This window comes from Acomys minous (assembly GCF_964271855.1).
Source record: "Acomys minous genome assembly, chromosome: 2".
NCBI classification, from domain to species: domain Eukaryota; kingdom Metazoa; phylum Chordata; class Mammalia; order Rodentia; family Muridae; genus Acomys; species Acomys minous.
In genome coordinates, this window is record NC_140484.1 from 131,851,186 (window position 1) to 131,861,295 (window position 10,110).

At 51.8% G+C, this 10,110-nt stretch overlaps 1 protein-coding gene across 8 annotated transcripts in view; it reads left to right on the plus strand.

Moving 5' to 3' along the window:
- Nucleotides 1-7,946, plus strand: part of ARRB1 (arrestin beta 1) — a 74,132-nt gene extending 66,186 nt beyond the window's left edge. For 7 of the 8 annotated variants that reach the window (XM_084774017.1, XM_084774020.1, XM_084774018.1 and 4 more), the window contains 3 exons: nt 782-833; nt 2,113-4,520; nt 4,560-7,946. In XM_084774017.1, coding sequence (XP_084630143.1) covers nt 782-833; nt 2,113-2,224 — 164 coding nt within the window. In that variant the 3' untranslated portion in view covers nt 2,225-4,520; nt 4,560-7,946. Of the gene's footprint in view, nt 1-781; nt 834-987; nt 1,438-2,112; nt 4,521-4,559 lie in introns of those variants that run through there. The other variant, XM_084774021.1, reaches the window with a different exon arrangement.
- Nucleotides 7,947-10,110: the final 2,164 nt, after the last annotated feature.

The window sequence follows — 10,110 nt, forward strand, 5'->3', positions numbered from 1 at the left end:
TCTGTCTTAAAAAACCAAAAGAAAAAAAAATTTTTTTTTTTTAAATTTCATTTTATGAGTATGGGTGTTTTGCCAGTATATATGCCTGTGTACTACGTGCAAACAGTGCCCTCAATAGGCCAGAAGAGGGCATTAGATCACTGAGACTAGAGTTACAGATGGTGACTAGATGCCCTGTGGGTGCTAGGAATTGAGCCCACAACCAGAAGACCCAGTACTCTTAAGAGCGGAGCCATTTTTCAGTCTCCATGTTGGCTGAATTTCGAAAGTGGTAACAGATTGGCCATATTCCAGTGAAAGGGACCATATTCCACTGTTACACTTGGTGTCACAAATGCAGTCTGCGCCTATAAGCAGACTATGAGACGCCACAGATGGCACTCCAAATTCAGAGAAAAAAAAAACCAGCCAGGCATGACAGCACGTGCTGTGCCCACAATCACAGCAGAAGGAGGTGTATGAGGCAGGAGGATTACAAGTTTGTGGCCAGCCAGGGCGGCAAAAATGATCTTCTTAAAGTCAACGGAACCCAGGCAAGCAAGAAATGAGTGTGTCTCACGTTGGAGACCTGTCTCCTGCAGGGTCTTCAGTGGGCAAGGGTGCCTCCACCCCTGCATCTGCTGCTGTTGACCTGGGAGGCCTTCCCACACACCTTCCTTCGTTGTCCATCTTATCTGGACAGTCCCAGGATGGTGGTGGTGGGGTCCTTGTCCCATTCCTCACCTCTCATCCTGCACCCCTACTAACCCCCGGGTGCCTCACAAGCCTTGTGTATGTTCAGTTCCAGAGAGCGAGACTCCAGTAGACACCAATCTCATAGAGCTTGACACCAAGTAAGCTGAACCTGCCTGTCTGTGATGTCTGGGGGTGGGGCTGGGAGGTGGGACCGGAGAGGTGGAGGGGGTCATTTGCATAAATGCTTATTAACCTCCGAGGAGCAGCTGGTCTAACCTGTCTGCTGAGAGCCACTTCTGCTCGCCTCTTCAGCAACCTGCTTGCCTGCATGTGACTTGAAGGACCCTCCGTTGCCTCTTCCTCTTCCTCCCGCATTGGTGGGGTCTGTCTTCCTTGCACGTTCGTCAGTCAGTCCGTCCATCCGCAGCACCCACTCAACTGGCTGGCACGAGGCTGGTTCAGCCCCTGGGGCTTCCCTCTCTCACCTGACCTATGCCAGTTGGAGGCTGCCTGTAGGGTGGAGAAGGTGTCTGGGCGCTGTCACTTCTGTGGCCCCGAGGACCAAACGATTCGGATTCCCCTGCAGCGGTGGAAGGCCATGGGGCACCAAACAATGGCCAGAGGAAGAGGACCTGGTTCCAGGGCTTGAATCACCTCTGGGGCCAGGCTGCTTTCTCCCTCCAGCTCCCTATAAACCTTGACTCTTTGGAGCGCTCTGGGAAGCGGGAGTTTCAAGTTGCCCTAAGAGGAAGCCCATTCAGCTGGCTGAACTCTACGGGGGTTGGGAGGGTGGTGAGAGATGGGGTGGGGTGGCAGGGGATTTCATGTGCCCAAGTGACTTGGTGGAAAGAAACAGTCCTTAGTCCTGCAACCCTAACCAAGCATCTCCCCCCCTGCCCTTCCCCCTCCCCCCCCCCCCGTCCCCATATAGATTTTCCCACCTCCTGCTCAAAAATCCCCCTCCTAACTAGAGTCTCTGTGGATAGCATGTGAGCTAGTACTTCTGGCCTGTTGTAGGCTTTCTCTTCTTCAGGACCAACTTCCTGGTTGAAACAGGCATGCTTCCTACAGCACTCTTGTTGGTTTGACTTTGAGGGGTGAAATGGGGTTTTGGGGGGCTATCCTTTGAGGGTTCCCTTGCAGAACTCTCTTGCTGCCCCCACTTACCTTCTCCATCCCTTCAGGAGCTGGGTCACTTTTCTAGCCCTTATATGCTGAGAGGCCGCTTCTTGGCTTCTTGTAGTTTGTGCAGGGCAATCCCCACAGCCACCAGCTGGGTGTGTAAATGGTGGCTGGGCAGCCTGGCAAGCCTTTCTGCCTGAGGTCATCCCAGAGACCCTAGAGAGTGGTGCTGTCAGAGGCACCTGGCCAGGCCTCTGAGTCTCCCCGGGGTCTACCCCTGCAAACACAAGTCATTTTCCTTGTCTCTCTCACTAGTGATGACGACATTGTATTTGAGGACTTTGCCCGCCAGAGGCTGAAAGGCATTAAGGATGACAAAGACGAAGAGGATGATGGCACCGGCTCTCCACACCTCAACAACAGATAGACTGGGGCCAGCCTTCACCCTGGCAGCTCCAGGATCACGTTTGCACTCAGATGCTTTCTCGTCTCCTTCCCGTTCTGGTCCCCCACCCCACCCCCGCTCCCTTTTGATCTTCCAGTTTCTACCACGAGGCCCCAGTGGTCTTCCAAGTCTCGGTGATGAGCCTCTGGCCTCAGAACTGGCCTCACATCACCATGCCAGCAGGACCACAGCACACACCCTCTCAGCCATCTCTCTGCGATCGCCTGTCCACCCCCTTTTCACGCTCATTTCCGGAAAGGCCACCCTACCTGGCCTTGGGATTTGGCTTGAGATGGGGAGCAGAAAGGGAAGAGTGGGGGCCGGAAGGCCATGGTGATGGTGGGTACAAAGATGTGGAGGGGTTGGGCAAGATTACTCAAGACACACAAGAAGATGTCTGCAGTCCCAGGAGGTGACAGTTTTGGCAGCTAAAAGATAACTGTATTGAAGGCGGGAAAGGGCAGGACTGTGAATAGATTCTCCATGATGTGTGTGTGTGTGTGTGTGGTTCAGGCCCACCAGAGACTCCTCCTCCTCCACCCTCATCCTTGGTCCATGTCCCTGTGTCTCATGGGAGAGGCACATAGACCCCAGGAGTGAAGAGCAATGGACTAACTTTCTAACCAGCAGACACCTAGATTGAGGCAGGCTACAGAGCCTGTGCATTGTCCGTATGGATAGCATGAGACATCTCAGCTTTGTTGCATTTTGTGTGCGGGCACAGAGAGGGGAAGAGGGCTGTTAACAAACACCAGCCCCTAGCAGCAAGCCAAAGCTACTGAGATTTTTCTGAGCAGGGGTTTAAGAGCTGGGGCAGGGCAGGGAGGTGAGCATGCATCCTTCTCTTCCTTAGTGGATGTAAGTAAGGAATTCAGGAAGTAAGGATGGAGGGCCACAGGCCGCTGAGGCCACCATGTCTTCCAGCTTCATCTAGTAGTTCTCCAGGGACTTGGCTCTATAAGCTAGGAGAGAGAGAGAGAGGTGCCTGAGGCTACCATTTGTGCTTTTAAGGGGTCCCGTTCCCAGAAGGTGGCATCCATAGAGATGCACTCCCCAGTAGGAAGGCAGCAAGCTCCTCTCCTGGAGGAGTTGATCCCATTAGAACCCAGAGTCATGGGTACCCCGTATCCATCAGCTGGTGTTAGTGTGACTTTACGGGGGTGTCTCTCAGGGTAACAGGGCAGACAGGTGGTAAAACAGAAAGTGCTCAAGGACATCCTTGTTTTGTCTTTGATGCCAGCTTGTTGTGTGACTGAGGGCCAGTTCCTTCCCTCCCCTCTTTGGGCCTCGGTTTCTTGTTGGAAAACCAAGAGGTAGACCAGATGATCCTAAGAGTTTCCGGTTCTGGTTTCTGTAAATGTGTGACTCTCAGAACTTCTGGTCTGTCTGGTGGAGCTGGGGCTGCCAACTGTTCCATCTGCCTTCAGAGGAGGTTTGTGGTACCTCAGAGGACTCAGGGCTGGGCAGAGCACAGGAAGGGCTGTCCTTGGACCTAGTCGGCTTGTCTGGTCTCAAGTTGTGGCCACAGCCTTTGTGACCTCTGTCCCAGAGCCTGTGTTTGCTGAGATTTGCACAAGGAGTGTGTGGACAACCATGGGTTTATCAAATATATTGGCTAGCAGGGCAAGAGGCTCTCATCTGCACTTCTGTGCCTGGTTTCTTAGTTCTATCCTTGCCTGAGAAGGGAGACCACAGCTTTGGTTTGTTTTTGGAACAGAGTCTCATGTAGCCCAGGCTAGCCAGGAATTCACTATGTAGCTGAGACTTACTTTGAATTCCTGATCCTCTTGGCTCAGGTGCTGGGATTACACAAGCATGTCCCAGCACTCCTGGCTTCACATTTATTATACAGATTGGACCCCATCGTGCCCAGTGATTGTAATTATTTCTCATGGTGAAGTGGTTCAGGCCCACTGGCCCTGCATCTTTTAAATCTCAAGAAGTCAACTTGAGGCACCTCTTCCCAGATTCGAACGGCCAGCTTGGGGGCAGTCACATTCTAATGACCGGCCTTGAGATCCTAACTGCTGGCTCTCCTGACGTCCAGCCCCAGCCATATGTCTCTTTTGCACCTATAGAATTGATTAAAATCTTGAACGGTGTAAGGCAAGCATGTGCCTGCCCCTGGCTTCTACTAAAACCTTTGGAGCGGACACAAGGCCCTTTAGCATTTGGGTTAACCCCTCCTCTCCCACATCCTTAACTTGTACAAGCAACGGGTCTCACTCGGTCAGATTTTTTGAGCTTTCTGCACTTCAGCTCCCCACTCGCCCTTTGGGTTCATCTCACAGATGGACTGAAATTTCTCCACCTGCAGGGAAGAAGTGTCAGAGCCTCTGTGTGTTTTGAGCCAGCCTTGCCTAAAAGCAGTGATCAAGTTGGATTCCAGCCCAAGCGTCCTTTGATGACAGCTCTGTTCTTTTATGCTGAGACACGGAGATGGCTTTCTCCCTAGAGTCCCTGCTTAGAGAAAGCTTCTGGCCAGGGAAAAGATAGAGGACAGTTCTGACCATGCTGGCCACAGCTTGTCCACATAGTGCCTCAGTGTGAGTTTGAATACAGTGTCCCTTCCAGGTGGATTCGAACCCACCCAGGAAATTATACTGCAGGAGGCTAGAGTTCAGTGTCATTTGCCCCTACTCCACAGTAGTGTGCTGCCATACTATGTGAGATACATGGGTTGATGTCTTCCTTTGGTCTTCTCTTCAACAGGAGACCTAGATCCCTTGTCTAGGCCTCTGGTCTGCTCTAGACACCATGCCTCACCCCGATCCCATGATAGGACCCAGTGTTTCTCTCGGTCCTGGAGTGTTCCTGGTCAGGCAGCACTGGGGGTGGGAACTGGAGCCAGGAGAGAGCTCCGTGAAGTTCCAGGCGCCATGCAGTGGTATTGGCTTTTCCTGAACTGATGGCCTGGGACTTGTGCCACCAAACAGCCCACACTGGGACTTTCCAGTAGACCAAAGGGTACATGTTGATGCCAATCTGGGCAGGAAGAGCATGCTTTGGCTTATCAATCCAGGGCGACTACACTTGCACAGTGCCCCAGCCAAGAGAGGAATTCACTTCCCAGAAAGATAAAGAATGGCTTGCCTGGCTGGACCCCGCCATCACTTCAGCTTTAAAGCAAAGCTGGTTCCCCTTGAAGGGTGGCTGACAACCCGATTCCCACCTGGTGCAGTGAAAGGGCCCATGTCCTGAAAGTCCCCAGGGGCACCTCTTAGTCCCTACTGACTGGAACAATAGCCGTTGTTTGCTTTATTTGAGGGGTTGCTGAGTTTGAGGTGAGGATGAGGGCCAGGAGCCAGCACTCTAAAGGCTGCACCCTTGCTGCCAAATGTGGCCCTGTCCCTGCAGGCCCAAGGCCCGAGGTCACACAGGAAGCTTGCTGTGGAATGAGCCTTCTGTTTGCCAGTCTCTGTCTTTTGTCTTGATTTGAGATCAGCCACAAGGACAATCAGCCATTGTGGCTTTGGTAACCATACTGGGGCAGGGAGGAGGACTGTAGGTGCTATTGTCCAAGGGTGGGTCCTAGCAACCAACACACAGAAGGCATGGATGTTGCCAGTCATAGAAGGGTGGGGAGGAACATCTTGGGCCTGGACTTACTCACCTCCCAGAGCCCCACAGAAGTCAAGAAACCTGGGCTCTGAGCATAGGTCAGGGAGCTGAACCCACTATTGTGCCACCCAAGACAAGAGGAAACAGATGTTGCCTCTTCTAAGTAAAAGCTCTCATCCTGGATGACAGAACCATAGCAGCTCCTCAGAGGGAGACCTCTGGGAGTGTCCAGTTCTCTTGCTCTGAGAGCTGAGCCCCAGCTGATCCACTCGTGGATGCTACATCCCAGGGGCAGCTCTCTCCCACCAATGGCTAAGACGTGTGTGTGTGTGTGTGTGTGTGTGTGTGTGTGTGTATGTGTGTGTGTGTGTGTGTCCCTCCCATCAGAGAGGGGCTAGGCTCTGACCTTGAGCTCCTAGGACACAGTCTTGTGTCTGTTCTGATATTTACTCTTTTTAAACATTAGGACCAAATTAGACTTCTGATTTTTTTTTTTTTTTTAATCCACACAGCCTGTCTTGGGCTTGGTCCAGGCAGCTCCATAACTTCTGCCCTGTCTTCTGGCCCACAGCAGCCTACTGGTAGGGGCAGATCCACACTTCCGCCACCCCCATGCACACTAGCTTCAAAGGGAGGCCTGTGGAAGCAGAAGCACCCTCCCTCAACATTACCAACTTGTCACCCCCCACAAGGGAGGTCAAAGTCAAAGCACAGGTCCCTGGGACCCACTGTCACATGCAGACCAGGCCCACCCGTTGGTGTTCCACACAGCCTCTGCCGGGGCTGCTGCCAGGGGAAACTGGGGAAGGGGAGGGAGGCAGAGTCTCCAGCCCTCCCCTCAGGCCTACTTCCTCCAGAATAACTGCTTTTAACTCTCTTATCTATTGAGGTTTCACTTTTAAAACTCTGCTCTGAAGAAAACCTTCAAACCACCATTCTGAGGTTTGATCTTAGACCAGCAAGCACAGGTTCTCTTCTTGTTTCTGTGGGTTGGGGCGACTCCAGCATAGTTTGTGTTGGAACTCAGGTCACCAGGCCCAAGCGTCCATTTGCTTTCTAGTTGACCCACTCTTGACACTTGGCAGTGAGTGTGATGCGGGCTGCGCCTGGTGCTTGGGGGAAGGTAGGGTTTGGCTCTGACATTGTCGAGTGTTGTGTGGGGACCATGGAGCAAGAAGCCAGGCCCAACGTCCACTCAGGACTGATTCTCAGGCAAGGCCCAATGGGAGGAGAAACTAGGGCTGGCTTCTTTATACAGAGCCAAGGGGCAGGAATCCAGGTTCATGTAAGAGATGCACTAGAGAGGAAGGACTCCTCAGAGACATCTGAAGCAAGGCTTCGTTGAGTGACTCTCCTAGGATTCCACTTCCACACCTATGGGATGTCCATGTGCACAACAGGACGCCTTTGCGCCCAATAGACAGGCTGGCTCTCCTGCCATCTGCCAGCTCCCCTCCCTCATGGCCTGCAGTGTCCTGAGGATTCACTTGCAGCTCATTGGTGAGATTTGGGCTAGCCTTTGGCAAAAAGTCCTGCCTGGGTCCACCTCCTGGGGCATTCTAGGTGAGGATTTGGAGCCCAGGCCAATGCCAATAGCCTGGGAGGAAGAATGCCAACTGGTGGTTTTATTCAGTCCAAAGTGTGGCCTAGGAGACCCCACTGACCTCAGGTTTCCCACGTGGAAAGGACTAGTGCCAGGCTCTGCCCACCTCATCGGGACTACTGAAAGGGATATAAGAAGGGTGGTGGGTAGAGAGAGGTCGTGTGAGGTGGCAGCCTACGTAAGGGGATAGGGTCTTGGCCTGGATTGCCGACCTATGGAGTCCACAACAAAATGACAGTGCAGGATATACTGTTTTCCCTGGGCGTCTCTGCTCAGTGTTAGGTCCACAGCTACCCCTTCTGATGAGGGGGAGCTGATGTGTGTGGTGGGCAGGGGGTGGCTGGGGCAGCCTCAGGCCTGTGACCCTCTGTGAAGTGATGATTTGTGGCACATTCTCTCCTGGGCTACATCCAGGTCACCCTGTTGTACCTGTGGCCGCCCTTGTCCCGTGAAGTCTTATAGTGTATTCAACTCCAACAGGACACATGAGCAAAAAGAACCTTGAACGAGAGGCTATTAAAGGCCTTTTGTGATGGAGGACACTGGCTGTGTTTTCATTTCTCGTCACACAAGCCCCGACAGGACGGAGACCGAGAAGTGCCCTTCTGCCCTGCACTGCTCTGGGTTTTGTGCCTCCTCTGTGCCCTCCCTCCCTCCTGAAGATTCCTGAGGGACTTTTCTGTTCCTGTCTTTCCAGTGTCTACCCTCGTGGCCTTGGGGGAGGGGGGTGGAGCTGCCAAGCCTTTGATCCCTCTCAGAACTGGCTGGATTCCATGAGCTCTGCTTTGCTCCTGCGTTGAAGCCCCATCTGTTACTGTCCCCTCAGCTGGAGTCCTCAGCCCGGCCCTGGTTCTGGCTATGCTGACATTACGTAGCCTGTACTGTCAGGTCTTTTTGAAGTCACCTCAGTCCCCCACTCCTGGGCTAATGGGGCACAGGGGACAAGTAGGGGCCCAGATGGAGAGGAGTAGCCAACATTCTAACAGACTGCCTTATTTTCAATAAAGAGGAGGCACGCTAAGCAAGGTGGTACACACCCTCTATCCAGCTCTGGAAGACGGAGGCAGGCAACTCTCTGAGTTTTAGGACAGCGTGGTCTATATAGCAAGTTCTGGGTCTGCCTGGCTATATAGTGAGACCCTGTCTCAAAACAAAAACAAAAAACAAAAAACAAAAAACAAACAAACAAAAAAACCCCAGAAAACCAAAACACACACACACAAGAAGAAAAAGAAAAAAAAAAGGCCCATTATGATTATGATTAATTGTTTTTATAAAATTGATTATGTGATGAAATTTTATTTATATTTTATGTTCCTATAAAAACTATGCCAATTATGTCAGTGCCTTACCCTCCTGGGTAGCCATAGGGGGGGTCTTCCTTTCACTGTTCTATCATAGATGGGGCAAGGCAGGAAGAAGGCAGGGGCAAACCATCTTTTTCTGTTGATGTTTAGGTATATTTATTTTATTTTGTTTTAGAGTGTTCCACCTGCACGCATGTGTGTACCCTGTGCATGCCTGGTGCTCACGGAAGTCAGAAGCGGGCTACAGGTGCTCCAGAACTGCAGTTAGGGATGGTTGTGAGCCACCACCATGTGGGTGCTGGGATCTGAACCTGGGTCCTCTGCAAGGGCAGCCAGAGCTCTTTACCTCTGGGTCTCCTCTCCAGCCCCAGGAAAGTTGATGTTAAAATGTTAGTGACCAAAGGGAAGATGGGATGCGAGAAAAACCCTGGGGGTCAGATGTAAGAAGCCTTCACCTCTCCTGGGGGAGAGGAAGTGGGCAGCCGTACTCCAGCTGAAGGTCTGGGGTAACCCAGCAGGGACGTGAAGGGACACGGTTTCTCAAGATGGAAGAACACAACAGAAGCACAGGCTGTGCTGGTCAGTCTCTGGACTGTACTCGATTTGGGGGTTGGGGCATACGTGTACACACATTCACATGTGCACCTAGTGGAAAACGCCTCAGGTAGACACATCGGTTTCCCTCAGTCCTTCTCCACCTTGGTTTTTGAGAAAGGTCTCTCCCTGAGCCTGTAGCTCACTGATTTAGCTAATGTTGAATGATTATTAATACTTAATATTGATTTATAATTTTAGTATAAATCAGCAGTTACTCCTTAACCAGCTATATACCCAAATAATCCCCACAGAGAGACTAGTGTGTATTTAACTAGCGTAGAGCACAATGCTAAGCAATAATTATCCCATCCTAAGACTCCAAGCTTGCATAGCCGCCTCTCACTCAGATTTCCCACATTATACTTTCTTTTTCACTCATCTCCTAGGTCCAGTTCATTTCTCCTGGTGTTTCCAGGTCCTCTCCCCCTGCATCCCTCCTGTCCTTCCTGCTCTTTCTCCTCCCCTCACTGGACCAGGATGTCTCACTCTGCCTTGCTCAGCATTGGCTAGTTGGCTTTTATTGGCAATACAGAGAACAAATGGTGACCTGTTTACATAAACTTGAGACAGGAGATACTTAGAATAAACTTCACAATGCAATGGAATTGACACCAGAGAGTGGGGTAGAGAAATCAGCATTTGAATGACCAAGGGCAAACTGTAAACATTCCACAAGAACATTATACCAACAGGCTAGACTGGCTGGCCAGCAAACCCCAAGGGCCCTCCTGTTTCTGCCTCCTCAGAACAGGGCCCTGGATCACAGGTGCACCGCCAACCCGGCTGTGTATGAGGGAAAG